Raw genomic sequence first — 15884 nt, forward strand, 5'->3', positions numbered from 1 at the left:
TTGTAGTCTGCCCTTTCAGAGAGGCCCACATAAAAAAATACTGTAGTATAATATAGGTCTAAATAATGTAGTATTACTATATTTATATACACTTTAGTATTTACTGTAGTGTTTTTGCGGACATGACTGTAGTATTCACTGTGTTTTTGCAGACATGACTGTAGTATACTATAGTATTCACTGTAGTGTTTTCGCGGACATGACTGTAGTATACTGTAGTATTTACTGTAGTGTTTTTGCGGACATGACTGAAGCGTACTATGGTATTCACTGCAGTGTTTTTGCGGACATGACCGTCGTATACTACAGTCATGTCCGCAAACACACTACAGTATACTACAGTCATGTCTGCAAAACACCACTGTGAATACTACAGTCATGTCCGCAAAAACACTACAGTGAATACTATAGTATACTGCAGTTATGTCTGCTAAAACACTACAGTGAATACTATAGTATACTAGTCATGTCCGCAAAAAAATTACAGTAAATACTACAGTAAAGTCAGCAAAAACACAAAAGTGAATAGAATAGTTTAAAAATATAGTAATACTACAGTATTTAGACCATAATATACTATAGTAATTTTTCATGTGGATTAGCTGTAAATGTGTAACATGTTTGATGTTTGAATTAGAAAATACATTTTAAACTTTTTGTTGTTATTCTCAACACATTTCTAAATGCATTGTATACACATTTGTGGTTGTATTGTATTTTTAAATAGTCAAATAAAATCAACCAAGCAATCAAGGGATACTACAGTGTGGAGTATAGTACTTGCAAACATTTCCCATTATGGGGCATTGTGTGTAGGTGGGTGAGAAAAAAATCAATTGAATCAATTTTGAATTCAGGCTGTAACATAACAAAATGTGGAATGAGTCAAAGGTTATGAATACTTTATGTGGTATGTGGTTAAAAATAGACCGTGTGAAGAACAGTGAGTTTCCTGACTTCACACCACTCTGAAACTAGTATTGAGCTTACAAAATACCCTTGATAGAGTGACGGAACACATTGGTAAACATCACACACATTGAAAAAGTTAAATTCTGATTCACTAAACTGGATAGGCACACTCAAACCACGTGTAAACACATCAACATAAACAACTTAATTAATCCATAATTTTAATAGAGTGAAGGAACTTAAATTACTGTATATTGACCACATTCACAAAAATACAGCGATCAGGGTTTCAGAAAGACCTGGACTTCCTAAGACTTAGACAAAAAGTGTGCACTGGGATGCAACTTTAGTTTTGCATATCATGTTATTGATTAATACAATCAACAATGTGGGCTGCCCCACAATGCTAATGCTATACAGAAAAGTCTACATGCAAGGATTTCAGGGGGTAACAGGAGTCCGTTTGTTTTTTGCAATGTTGGTAACAGTAGTAACAGTGTTAATAGGATCTGATACATCCTGTCCTAATATCTTGAAGCTAACAGAACAAGGAGGGTATTGCTGGTGGAACAACAGTCAGTGCTGCTGACTAATTTAGCATGTTGTTAGTGATTCGACAAAGTAAAGTAGCGGTGGATTCCTCTACTCTGCTGAATGGATTTAGTTTAGCTGACCGAGCAGGGGTCATCCTTGGAGGGCTTCACGTCTCCCTGAAGCAGTTGAATCATCACAGCCTTGGTCAGGTAACTGGAGGTGCCTCTCCTGCCCATCGGTGGTGTCTTATAGAACTCCTCCATATCATCCTGGGGACAATAATGTTTTTTCATTGCAAACTAGCAGTACTGTTATATACAGTGCACTGTCAAAAGTTGTCTAACAAACAATGCTTTTCAGCAACGACATGCAGAGTGAACAACTATTCAGATTGGAAATATCTGATTTGAATAACAAGTAAACACGTGACACAATTATTCCCATCCTTACCGATTAATGAATTAAGTCGAGACTGACCAGAATAATTAATCGCCAAAGCACACAAGATGTCCTCCCCTTGAATATGAGGTCTGCTTCTACTTAGCTGCTCTGAACCAGATCTAACTTGTACTGTACAACGTTGTGGACGTACAATAGCTAAGCTTGCATGCTGCATGAACTCCAAGGAGCTTGTGTGACAGTGGTCTGACCTAACCTTAGATCCTGTGAGCCCAGTTGACAGGTTAGGGCAGAGCATAGCACCTACCTGTTTCTTCATCCCCTCCTGACTCCTGTCCTTCTGGAAGTCATGGAAGGCCTCCTTCACCAGAACGTCCAGGTCCACCTTCTCCAAGAACTCCAGCTCCGGGTTTCTCTCCAACACTATGGACACCACCATCAGCAGCTGCAACCATGGAGATTAGGAGCCATGAGAAAATGTGTGTACAATTAGGATTTTTGTATTGTAAACCCAATGTGTAGTGGAAAGGTTACTAGATGAAATGCGTGGGTAAGATAGTCAATGGAGCGTCCTGTTTGACCAATAGCAGTGTACGAAAAACATGCAGCTGTAAATTAGTGAAATCTGATTGGCCCATACCTCTACTACTATCTGCCTGTACTCAGGCAGCACTATGTCCTTCAGTGTGTCTTCCACCAGCAGAGAAAAGTTCATCTCATACATGGTCATGTCAGACAGAGTAGGTTGCTGCAATGGAAGGAAAGTGGGAGATTTGAACAGTAATGCTTTAGGCAAGAACACCCCGATGACCAATTATTACCAAAAAGACTAACTCACATACTCAAATAAACAGAAATGTATTTAATAGTGGGTTATTGCGATGCAATGGGATCTGCTGTATTCAAATCATCATTTTGAATCAACTGCTGTGCCAAGCAGCCTACTGTACTTCAAATAGTCTTTTGGGGCATTTGAACACTGTCAAATGGGGCCTATAGTGTGGTCCTTCAGAGATGTGATTAAATGTGGAGTTTGAGGATGTAAATAAAGTAGGATTATTATGTCTCAACTGCAATAACCAACACTACCTGTGGTAGATGGATCCCTGCCACTACGATGCCATTACAAGTTCTCTCCAAAATTTGCCACACTCGGTCATAGAAGCCATGGGGTGTCCTGTTGAGGGAACCATCGATTTGACGCCTGTTGATCCAGGACCTGGGACGGGTAACGAACAGGGAAATTAATTAAATAGAATAAAAAAATGTGTGTGTGTGTGTCAAGGCTTGTGTTTGTGCCTGTGTTTACCTGCCATGCTGTTGTGGCTGAAGGACGTCCAGCAGCAGCTGTTTAACATCGCTGGGGGACATCTGGTAAATGTCCTGGGGTGGCATGTCACCTGCTCGGATCTCCAACTCATGCTTCATGGCCTGGACGATCCATCTACATCAATACCAGCAGAATACTAAGCAAAAACAATGCATCTCATAACCACAGATAGCTATCCTCAAACAGACAGATTGAGAGACAAACAGAATAACAACCACCCAGCTGTAGGATCAGAATGGCCATGGCTACAGCCTGCCTAGCTCTATTCCTCCAGGGCTCTATTCGTACCCGACGCGGATCTTGAGCATGCCGCTGAACAGCTCGGGGGTGTTGGAGATGATCCAGCCGATGTGGATGACCAGCTCCTGCTGCAGCACGGCCTCCCTCTCCCCGTAGCACTTGCTGTAGAGGATGCCCTTGATAACCCCAGGTGAGAGGGGGTTGGAGATCACCTCCTCCTCATGCCCAAACAGTCCCAGCGTTACCTGGCAACAGAGCACAGCCCAGCCAGCATCAGAGAAATGTCTGCAGTTCTGTTATTGTTTTGTGGGGATTTATTTTACTAAGAGGACAGAGTGATGAACCAGAAAGGTAGAGGTGTTTACATCATGGATAACAAGGAGCAAATAGTCAAAAAGATTGAAATAAAAACGTATATTTTATTTCCTATTATGGGTGACATCACTCAACCTATAAGCTTTTTGACAGACCAGATAGTGTGCAATACTATATAGAAATTCTGATGTCTTCGTGTCCCCTTCGCTAAAACTATCTCTCCATCTCGCCACTGTAAAACTGCCCCCCCCACAGAGCAGAACATGAAAGGGACAAAAGATAATGACCAAGATTATCTAGTGGTATTTCTTATTTTCAAAGCATAAAGGCCACAAGAAAATTACACCTGGTAATCATTATTCTTCCCAAACAAGAAGAGATGCTTTAATATCCCTTTGAAAAATAGCCCCTCAAAACTAATGTTCTCCAATTAGATGGTAAATCACAGTTTTTAAATCGGTACCTCGCTTCTATTACTACTAATTGTAATCTAAACATGTCCTACTTTACTTAACACATTCAAACAACAGTAAATATTCTCTAAACTCTAGAGTCCTCATATACAACATAAAGGAGGATTTTACGTAGATCTTGTAAGCAGACACCTGACTCCATTCCAAAATCAGCTTTCTCATCTTGTCCAGAATAATTTTGCCTCTACGATGCAATCTATATGCAGATTCACACCTTGAGGTACTTCATAGTAATGAACCGCCCAAAACTCTTGGGCGGGAAAATGAGGCCAGAAATGGGTCCTGCTAGGAAGCAACTAATCTCTGTGTAATATTTGAGAAAAAGTATAATGATAAAACATTGGCCAAGGCAGCTCACTTCATATAAATCCAAGGGAAAAGGGAGCTTATATTAGGTCATAGGTTATAGGTCAGGTCACAGCATACATAGCGCCTGTTAATGCCAGGAATACACTTTTAGCAGGTTACTATACGAAACACAATAGCAGCCTTGCTACAGGGCTAAAGAACAGTGAGTTAGCTGGGAAATACGAAGCGTGCAACTGCAATAACACTAAGCATTTCATATAGGACAATAGCATGCGGAGCTCACTGTCAACTGAACATTCCTAATACTTTCAAAATGGACATAATTTCATCAAATTCATTGATAATCAGTGAACATTAAGATTGTGTTCGAAATAGTCATCTGACTTGAAAAAAACGAACATGGTTCAACTGTTAAATTTGTCCTCATTTTTCAAATGTCCACTTACCTGCTTGCCATGCACTAAAACACTAGTAATACTTGGGGCAATGCTGTCCACTAGCTTAGTTATCACACTGGCTGCGATTCGTACAACCCCCCTGGTGAACAAAAACACAAGGAGATCCTTAATAAGGTCAACGCTATATGTGTCAATACAGTAGGAGCAGTTCATAATGTTGCAATAACAATGTAGTCTGCTGTGTTCTCTATCATAAGAACCATACATACAGTATAACCATGAAATTAAGGCTGATGTGCTGTAACGTGATTTGAGGCACATTACTGAAGGTGCAATTAACGTAATGAAGTTCTAAAACGAAGGCAAGGTGTAAAATCATGTGTGTGGGATGTCCCACTCATGTCCACCAGTGTGTCTATACAGTACAAAGAGCCTTGTTTAGCTGAGCAAATGAAAAACTATCTAAATCGACTCTGGTTTTCATCTCCAGATTGTCAAAATAAATTATCATCATTGCAATTCTGCACATGTAAAAGCACAAATCTACAAACTTCCCTTCCTGCAACTGAAGGACTTTTGTATAAATAACTAAAATGGCGGACTGATCAAATCACAAGATGCCGTCCCCATGGAATGGAAAGCAATTAGCATGGTGGGTGCTTCCCTCTGGGACATCTAGCCATAGCCTACCCTGGCAGAACAGGCAGTTGCTCCAAATGAAGATTTCACTGCATGAATTCAACTCCTGACATTGTTTCCCAACTCAGACTATTCATTTTCACTATTAGATTAAGGGGGGGGGGGGGGGCAGACATAAATTTCACAAATGTACGATTGCATTATTCGCTAGAGTAACTGTGCAATACGTCTCCTCCTGCTTGCTGGGTTCCTGTGAGGAAAAAGCAAAAGGCATTGGCTGTAGATATAGTACATACGCTCCCCTCTGTATTTATTTGGACAGTAAGCTAAAACAACATTTTGTCTCTATACTCCGGCATTTTGGATTTGAGATCAATGTTTTATATGAGGTGACAGTACAGAATGTCTCCTTTTATGTGAGGATATTTTCATAGAAATCGGTTTTCCCGTTTAGACATTTGTACACAAATTCACTTATAGTGTATTTAAGCAGTTAAAAGTGTAGTATTTGGTCCCATATTCCTAGCATGTTATGACTACATCAAGCTTGTGACTCTACAAGCATTTGCAGTTTTTGGGGGTTGTGCTTTGGATTATGTTGTACCCAATATACAGTACCAGTCAAAAGTTTAGACACACCTACTCATTCAAGGGTTTTTTATTTTCTACATTGTAGAATAATAGTGAAGACATCAAAACTTTGAAATAACACATGGAATCATGTAGTAACCGAAAACGTGTTAAATAAATCAAAAATATATTTTATATTTGAGATTCTTCAAATAGCCACCCTTTGCCTTGATGACAGCTTTGCACACTATTGGCATTCTCTCAACCAGCTTCATGAGGTAGTCACCTGGAATGTATTTCAATTAACAGGTGTGCCTTCTTAAAAGTTAATTTGTGGAATTCCTTTCCTTCTTAATGTGTTTGAGCCAATCAGTTGTGTTGTGACAAGGTAGGGGGGTATACAGAAGATAGCCCTATTTGGTAAAATACCAAGTCCATATTCTGGCAAGAACAGCTCAAATAAGCAAAGAGAAACGACAGTCCATCATTAGTTTAAGATATGAAGGTCAGTCAATACGGAACATTTCAAGAACTTTGAAAGTCTCTTCAAGTGCAGTCGCAAAAACCATCAAGCGCTATGATGAAACTGGCTCTCATGAGGACCGCCACAGGAATGGAAGACCCAGAGTTACCTCTGCTGCAGAGGATAAGTTCATTAGAGTTACCAGCCTCAGAAATTGCAGCCCAAATAAATGCTTCACAGAGTTCAAGTAACAGACACATCTCAACATCAACTGTTCAGAGGGGATTGTGTGAATCAGGCCTTCATGGTCGAATTACTGCAAAGAAACCCCTACTAAAGGACACCAATAATAAGAAGAGACCTGCTTTGGCCAAGAAACACGAGCAATGGACATTAGACAGGTGGAAATCTGTCCTTTGGTATGGATTCTAAATTTGAGATTTTTGGTTCGAACCACCGTGTCTTTGTGAGACACGGTGTTGATGAACGGATGATCTCCGCATGTGTATTTCCCACCGTAAAGCATGGAGGAGGAGGTGTTATGGTGTGAGGGTGCTTTGCTGGTGACACTGTCAGTGATTTATTTAGAATTCAAGGTACACTTAAACAGCATGGCTACCACAGCATTCTACAGCGATATGCCATCCCATCTGGTTTGCGCTTTCTTGTTTACTACATGATTCCATATGTGTTATTTCATAGTTTTGATGTCTTCACTATTATTTCACAATGTAAACAATTGTAAAAATAAAGAACAACCCTTGAATGAGTAGGTGTGTCCAAACTTTTGACTGGTAGTGTAAATTAATGGTAAATAATGTATTGTGTCATTTTGGAGTCATTTCTATTGTAAATAAGAATAGAATATGTTTCTGAACACTTCTACATGAATATGGATGCTATCATGATTACAGTTAATCCTGCATGAATTGTGAATAATGATGAGTGAGAAAGTTACAGAGGCACAAATGTTTTTGGTAATGGTGAGAGGTTAGCATGTTGTGGGGGTATGATCTTTGTGCATCTGTAACTTTCTCACTATATGGGACCTTATACTAAACGTTTGACTACTTTAATACAGTATATGTGAATTTGTCCAAATACTTATGACCCCTTGAAATGGGAGGACTAGATACAGCACATAGTGCTTTCACTTCTAAATGGTACGACATATATGTATAAAATACCCTCAAATAAAAGGTGGCATTCTGTACTGTCGCCTCTTATAAAACATATTGATCTCACATCCAAAATTCTGGAGTATAGAGCCAAATTAAAAGTTATAGCTTCACTGTCCAAATAAATACGGAGGGGAGTGTACATGGCAGCAGACAGGGTTGCTTAGCCATACACATCAACTTTAAAAAAAACTGTCTCAATAGCAGTCAAAATAAAAATCAGAAAATACAGTGCTTTAAACTTCAGGTGGATTGTAGATTTTAGTAAAACCAAGATTTCCTAAAAAGGTGTACTTTCATCATTTTGACAATATTCACATCCCCTTTACCACTCAAATGCAGCCTTCTATCATTTTACTTATTGTAAATTGTGCTCATATTATTTTAGCACTGATATGGTCTATGGCTTATACTTCTACATATTTTGTCAAGGAAATGTCAGGCTAAATGCTCAAAGGGCATGTTGCGATGTTAAATCATTGATGTTGTGTAATATAAAGGAACTTACAGTGGGGAAAAAAAGTATTTAGTCAGCCACCAATTTTGCAAGTTCTCCCACTTAAAAAGATGAGAGAGGCCTGTAATTTTCATCATAGGTACACGTCAACTATGACAGACAAAATGAGGAAAAAAATTCCAGAAAATCACATTGTAGGATTTTTAATGAATTTATTTGCAAATTATGGTGGAAAATAAGTATTTGGTCAATAACAAAAGTTTCTCAATACTTTGTTATATACCCTTTGTTGGCAATGACACAGGTCAAATGTTTTCTGTAAGTCTTCACAAGGTTTTCACACACTGTTGCTGGTATTTTGGCCCATTCCTTCATGCAGATCTCCTCTAGAGCAGTGATGTTTTGGGGCTGTCGCTGGGCAACACGGACTTTCAACTCCCTCCAAAGATTTTCTATGGGGTTGAGATCTGGAGACTGGCTAGGCCACTCCAGGACCTTGAAATGCTTCTTACGAAGCCACTCCTTCGTTGCCCGGGCGGTGTGTTTGGGATCATTGTCGAATGATCTGAAACACACCGCCACGAAAACCGTCAGAAAGACCCAGCCACGTTTCATCTTCAATGCCCTTGCTGATGGAATGAGGTTTTCACTCAAAATCTCACGATACATGGGCCCATTCATTCTTTCCTTTACACGGATCAGTCGTCCTGGTCCCTTTGCAGAAAAACAGCCCCAAAGCATGATGTTTCCACCCCCATGCTTCACAGTAGGTATGGTGTTCTTTGGATGCAACTCAGCATTCTTTGTCCTCCAAACACGACGAGTTGAGTTTTTACCAAAAAGTTCTATTTTGGTTTCATCTGACCATATGACATTCTCCCAATCCTCTTCTGGATCATCCAAATGCACTCTAGCAAACTTCAGACGGGCCTGGACATGTACTGGCTTAAGCAGGGGGACACGTCTGGCACTGCAGCATTTGAGTCCCTGGCGGCGTAGTGTGTTACTGATGGTAGGCTTTGTTACTTTGGTCCCAGCTCTCTGCAGGTCATTCACTAGGTCTCCCCGTGTGGTTCTGGGATTTTTGCTCACCGTTCTTGTGATCATTTTGACCCCACGGGGTGAGATCTTGCGTGGAGCCCCAGATCGAGGGAGATTATCAGTGGTCTTGTATGTCTTCCATTTCCTAATAATTGCTCCCACAGTTGATTTCTTCAAACCAAGCTGCTTACCTATTGCAGATTCAGTCTTCCCAGCCTGGTGCAGGTCTACAATTTTGTTTCTGGTGTCCTTTGACAGCTCTTTGGTCTTGGCCATAGTGGAGTTTGGAGTGTGACTGTTTGAGGTTGTGGACAGGTGTCTTTTATACTGATAACAAGTTCAAACAGGTGCCATTAATACAGGTAACGAGTGGAGGACAGATGAGCCTCTTAAAGAAGAAGTTACAGGTCTGTGAGAGCCAGAAATCTTGCTTGTTTGTAGGTGACCAAATACTTATTTTCCACCATAATTTGCAATAAATTCATAAAAAATCCTACAGTGTGATTTTCTGGATTTTTTTCCCTCAATTTGTCTGTCCTAGTTGACGTGTACCTATGATGAAAATTACAGGCTACTCTCATCTTTTTAGGTGTGAGAATTGCACAATTGGTGGCTGACTAAATACTTTTTTCCCCCACTGTATTTCAAGCTCCACTTATTAACCCATGTTAAATAAATGAGAAAGGAAATTGGACCAAGTATTGATATGGTTCCAGAGCAAGGTGGAGCCTGGCCTATGGGCTGTTCTACTCTCTGACTCTCAGGTCCCTCTGCAATTATGCTCAATCTTAGCGCTGAGCAATATGAAAACTCACAACCAGCTCCCCTGAAACAGCCGAGCCATCACAACTAAAACGGCAAGAGCAAAAAGGCCAACGGAGCATGTGAACGTGAAATTGATTGTCCATAGAGAGCAATTGGATAGTGCTGCAGAGGGAAGGAGTGAATGAGTGAAGCATAGCACTTACAGTTAATGGTACACGCTGTGCACAGTGACTGACTGGCAAACTGAGCTAATACAGTACACAAGCTACACAGACTCAACACATCAACTCTACTCCATTACCTGCTTGCCATGGACCACCAGTGTGGTGATATGAGGGGCTATAGAACTGGCAAACTTCATGATAACGGCCGCAGCGTAACGCACCGCCAGCCTACACCCATAGAAATGTGTATCATTGTTTACAACAGTTTGGAATTCAGTGGAGAAATTTACAATTTTGATGAAGACAGACATAGGAGAGAACAGGTAGAGTACAAGAGAAAATGTTACTTCAATCTTGAAACGACAGTAAAATTATCTGAAAGGCAAAAAAGTTAAAGGCTCTTCATAGAGGTACTGTAGAAAATGGATGGATATTACCTGCCACATAAAATGAAATACAAACTATTCTTTCAGGTTAAATGGAAAGGGAATGAATGATGTGCTAGAGAAAAAAGGAAATCTGACCAAAGCTTCCTGGTCCCAGCTCTTCTGTAAAGTCTTTCCATGTCTTCCATTAGGGTCTCTGGAAACAGTAAAAAAAAAAAAGTCCTCTAAGTGAACTGAGCAATGCAAATCACTGTATATATTCGAGAAATTATGTCAAACAAACAATGTAAACTGTAGATGATTGGGTCTGAAAACAGTGTTTGCCAAGACACTGCTATTCATGACACTAGCTGCATAGGCTATGCCTTGGTTGAATTGACCCCATTTCTTCTTTTTATTATTTCTAACACAGAGGAGACATTGATCCAAACAAAATCAGTTAGTCATGGGGTGCTAAATAGATTAGGCTCTGGACATTTCATTTACAGTGATGCACTGATTTCCACCCTGGGGCTAGTTGGCCTGGTAGTTTGGCTCTCATAAATAGTGTTAAAGTATCTGTCCACTGTTCCCGATTTTTTAAATAAAATATGACCTCAAATTAATTACAATATGAATTAAATAGATGTCCTTCCAAAACATTATAATTAAGGTTAGTACATTTACATTTTAGTCATTTAGCAGACGCTCTTATCCAGAGCGACTTACAGTTAGTGAATATTTTTTTTATTTTTTTTATTTTTTATTATACTGGCCCCCTATGGGAATCGAACCCACAACCCTGGCGTTGCAAACGCCATGCTCTATTAACTGAGCTACATCCCTGCCGGCCATTTCCCTCCCCTACCCTGGACGACGCTGGGCCAATTGTGCGCCGCCCATGAGTCTCCCGGTCGCGGCCGGCTGCGACAGAGCCTGGATTCGAACCAGGATCTCTAGTGGCACAGTAAGCACTGCGATGCAGTGCCTTAGACCACTGCGCCACTCAGGAGTAGTAAACAACAGAGTGGCCCCGACACCAAATCTCAACCCAATTGAACACTTATGGGAGATTCTGGAGCAGTGCCTGAGACAGCGTTTTCCACCACCATCAACAAAACACCAAATTATTAATTTTCTTGTGGAAGAATGGTGTCGCATCACTCCAATAGAGTTCCAGACACTTGTAGAATCTATGCCAAGGTGCATTGAAGCTTTTCTGGCTTGTGGTGGTCCAACACCCTATTTGGGACACTTTATGTTGGTGTTTTCTTTATTTTGGCAGTTACCTGTGTATCAGTCAACAACAGCAAACTGGGTTTCCTCTTGACATAAAACTTTTAGCTGCAAACCACAGGATTTAAAATAGAAGGGAATGGCGAGATGGTTGTTGTGTGGAGGATCTGCTTTGACTTGCTTTCTTGGCTTGCCAGTTAGCCGCGACAGCAAACGTTAGCATGCTAGTTAGCTAACTGCTTCTAAACAGCCAGCAGACCAACTCTTAAAAACCACATAATTTGAAATAGAAGGGACTGGCAAGATAGTTAGGCGTTGTCTTTTTTGATAACAGCAACTGTGGACTGTTGGATTGCTAGCTAGCTTGCTTGTGCCTGAGTCCCCCCTAGTCTCGAGAAGGATCCTTCTTCCCACCGGAGAATTTGGGGAAAAAAATAAAAAGCTACTGGACCAATCACATACGGGCCTGTCTTGGCCAAAGAGGATGATGTCATTATCCAAGAAAATTTCAAGCGTTTTTTTTTTTTTTAACGGTTTGTTTCTAAAAACAAGTCTGAGATTGGGTTTTACTGAAAGGTTTTTCTCTCATTTATGTTTTGGCTACAACTACAAGTAAAGGACGAGTCAACAACACTATTTGGGTATGAGCAAACAGAATATGAGTTTAAAAAAATGAGATTTTCACTAGACTGTTACTTTAACAGAGTAACACCATTTTGCAAGTGTGTTTTTGTTTCTGTGCCTACCATCCTTGGCAAAGAAGTCAGGACCCTCTTTCTTCATGAGAATACTGGCAAGCTGTGCTTGACTGGCCAGGCAGTCAGAGTCCTGAGTAAGACAAAAACACAGGAAGAGGTCAAAGGTCATGCCATGGGGTGTAAAGACAGTTTAGAGTCAAGACCTAGGGCCCTACATTACACACCCATCTCCTTTTGATTGAAGCTGTCCTAGAATAGTCACCGTACTCCTGGACTCACGTTGAACTTCTGCATGATCTCGTTGGTGGATTTGTGTTTCCACTCCTCGATGTCGATCTCAGGCTGCTGCTCCAGGTCTGAGGCATTGGGCGTGCTCATCTGCCTCTTCACCTTGGAGTGCTTGGGCATCTCCAGCTCCTGAAAGTTCTTGAACTCTGGGATTCTAGACCAGGGGAAGTTACAGGAGTATTTTCAGGTTTACAGGCAAGTTAAATCCTTTACACGCTGATTCCTCTATAAAGACTGTTTTGTGACACAAAGGCGGAACGACAGGAACAAGCTCTTACTCTGCTTCATTGACACGAAGGAAGTCCAACTGCTCCACAATAGCTCCTGATATCAGGGTCTGGAAGGATAATTTAATAGTCACATCAAGGAATCTCATTTATATGGGATATGGCCAGTTCAGGTGATTTCAAACATTCTGACTGAAGTCACATCAAAATGAAGATAGCCAGTTAGATGTACAAAGGGGAATTATGTTCCCAGAAGAATGAGATGATAAAAGGGATTGACTATGAGGGATGGAGCCCTTTGTCTGCTCCTAGAGTTAGGTGTGAGGAGAATATTGAGCGTCCTTCTTAAAAGACGTCACATCAAAACATCTAAAGAACTCTCTAGAGACACAAAGTTATTGTAACAGTAGGAAATAGAACTCGGTGAAGGCAATTCAAAGGCATTGGATTTGCAAATATACATATTCACTACTTCTAAATGCATTTCCAAAGGAAAGGAGAACTGACAATAGTACTGTGAGGGTAGATATCACAATACCTCAAAGAAGTGTGAGTAGACTGAAACAAGTAAAAGTGTTGAGAACCTGAAGTCTGTCCACGTGAACTTTGACCCCACCGATGCTCCCCTTCTTGAACGATGCCAACATGTCCAGGACTGGGTTGAAACGGCTCCCCCTGATGGATAGAAACCAAGGATATTCTACTGTTACTATGGTCATCAATCTTCTCCATATTAACCTAATGAGTATTGAGCTATTTTATATGCTATTCCACTGACTCCTATAGAACAACCTCTACTATGGACAGGTAAGCAATTGTATTCTATTTAAAAAGGTGTTCTTTGGATAATGATCAATACTGCTGTAATCAGCATAACACCCAAGCTAAGGTGATATAAATGACTATAATGAAACTCTTATCGGAAAATACAGACACACCTCCTGTACTGAATTCCAATACACTCTAAAGCAGTAACCCTTACAGTACAGAAGGGAATACCAAAAGTACAGCAGCTTGCGAAAGTATTCACCCCCCTTGGCATTTTTCCTATTTTGTTGCCTTACAACCTGGAATTAAAATTGATTTTTTGGGGGGTTTGTATCATTTGATTTACACAACATGCCTACCACTTTGAAGATGCAACATATTTTTGTGTGTGAAACAAACAAGAAATAAGACAAAAAATACAAAAAACTTGAGCGTGCATAACTATTCACCCCCCCCCCCAAAAGTCAATACTTTGTAGAGCCCCCTTTTGCAGCAATTATAGCTGCAAGTCTCTTGGGGTATGTCTCTATAAGCTTGGCACATCTAGCCACTGGGATTTTTGCCCATTCTTCAAGGCAAAACTATCCAGCTCCTTCAAGTTGGATGGGTTCCGCTGGTGTACAGCAATCTTTAAGTCATACCACAGATTCTCAATTGGATTGAGGTCTGGGCTTTGACTAGGCCATTCCAAGACATCTAAATGTTTCCCCTTAAACCACCCAAGTGTTGCTTTAGCAGTATGCTTAGGGTCATTGTCCTGCTGGAAGGTGAACCTCCGTCCCAGTCTCAAATCTCTGGAAGACTGAAACAGGTTTCCCTCAAGAATTTCCCTGTATTTAGCGCCATCCATCATTCCTTCAATTCTGACCAGTTTCCCAGTCCCTGCCGATGAAAAACATCCCCACAGCATGATGCTGCCACCACCATGCTTCACTGTGGGGATGGAGTTCTCGGGGTGATGAGAGGTGTTGGGTTTTCGGCAGACATAGCGTTTTCCTTGATGGCCAAAAAGCTCAATTTTAGTCTCATCTGACCAGAGTACCTTCTTCCATATGTTTGGGGAGTCACCCACATGCTTTTCGGCGAACACCAAACGTGTTTGCTTATTTTTTCTTTAAGCAATGGCTTTCTTTCTGGCCACTCTTCCGTAAAGCCCAGCTCTGTGGAGTGTACGGATTAAAGTGGTCCTATGGACAGATACTCCAGTCTCCGCTGTGGAGCTTTGCAGCTCCTTCAGGGTCATCTTTGGTCTATTTGTTGCCTCTCTGATTAATGCCCTCTTTGCCTGGTCTGTGAGTTTTGGTGGGCGGCCCTCTCTTGGCAGGTTTGTTGTCGTGCTATATTTTTTCCATTTTTTAATAACGCTCCGTGGGATGTTCGAAGTTTCTGATATTTTTTTATAACCCAACCCTGATCTCTACTTCTCCACAACTTTGTCCCTGACCTGTTTGGAGAGCTCCTTGGTGTTCATGGTGCCGCTTGCTTGGTGGTGCCCCTTGCTTAGTGGTGTTGCAGACTCTGGGGCCTTTCAGAACAGGTGTATCTATACTGAGATCATGTGACAGATCATGTGACACTTAGATTGCACACAGGTGGACTTTATTTAACTAATTATGTGACTTCTGAAGGTAATTGGTTGCACCCGATCTTATTTAGGGGCTTTATAGCAAAGGGGGTGAATACATATGCATGCACCAATTTTCCGTTATTTATTTTTTTGAATTTTTGTAAACAAGTAATTTTTTTCATTTCACTTCACAAAATGTGGACTATTTTGTGTATGTCCATTACATGAAATCCAAATAAAAATCAATTTAAATTACAGGTTGTAATGCAACAAAATAGGAAAAACGCCAAGGGGGATGAATACTTTTGCAAGTTACTGTAGATCTTACTTGATGTTGTCCTCTCTGATGAGGACCAGGAAGAGTGGGCGACCTTTCATTTTCCAGCTATGCTTGATGAACTGCAGTGCATTCTACATACAAAGATATGTAACACATTAAACTTGCATTGACCAAACAGACATACAGTTAGGGACACAATATGGTGAGTGTGCAGGCCCCAGAACAAGGATTAAACCAGACGAATGTCTAAACAGCAGTGTGTATGAGG

At 40.8% G+C, this 15884-nt stretch overlaps 1 protein-coding gene across 3 annotated transcripts in view; it reads right to left on the reverse strand.

The window, feature by feature from the left end:
* Positions 1-881: 881 nt before the first annotated feature.
* LOC311128635 (phosphorylase b kinase regulatory subunit beta-like) overlaps positions 882-15884 on the reverse strand; it is a 66980-nt gene continuing 51977 nt past the window's right edge. For 2 of the 3 annotated variants that reach the window (XM_084160820.1, XM_084160821.1), the window contains 13 exons: positions 15665-15747; positions 13586-13676; positions 13053-13111; positions 12766-12928; positions 12535-12616; positions 10712-10769; positions 4959-5049; positions 3464-3660; positions 3155-3289; positions 2935-3064; positions 2486-2593; positions 2153-2290; positions 882-1715 (listed from right to left, as the gene is read on the reverse strand). In XM_084160820.1, the coding sequence (XP_084016946.1) occupies positions 1578-1715; positions 2153-2290; positions 2486-2593; positions 2935-3064; positions 3155-3289; positions 3464-3660; positions 4959-5049; positions 10712-10769; positions 12535-12616; positions 12766-12928; positions 13053-13111; positions 13586-13676; positions 15665-15747 (1473 nt within the window). In that variant the 3' untranslated portion in view covers positions 882-1577. Of the gene's footprint in view, positions 1716-2152; positions 2291-2485; positions 2594-2934; positions 3065-3154; positions 3290-3463; positions 3661-4958; positions 5050-10324; positions 10416-10711; positions 10770-12534; positions 12617-12765; positions 12929-13052; positions 13112-13585; positions 13677-15664; positions 15748-15884 lie in introns of all 3 variants that reach the window. The other variant, XM_084160822.1, reaches the window with a different exon arrangement.

This window comes from Coregonus lavaretus, assembly GCF_964263955.1.
Source record: "Coregonus lavaretus genome assembly, chromosome: 4".
NCBI lineage: Eukaryota > Metazoa > Chordata > Actinopteri > Salmoniformes > Salmonidae > Coregonus > Coregonus lavaretus.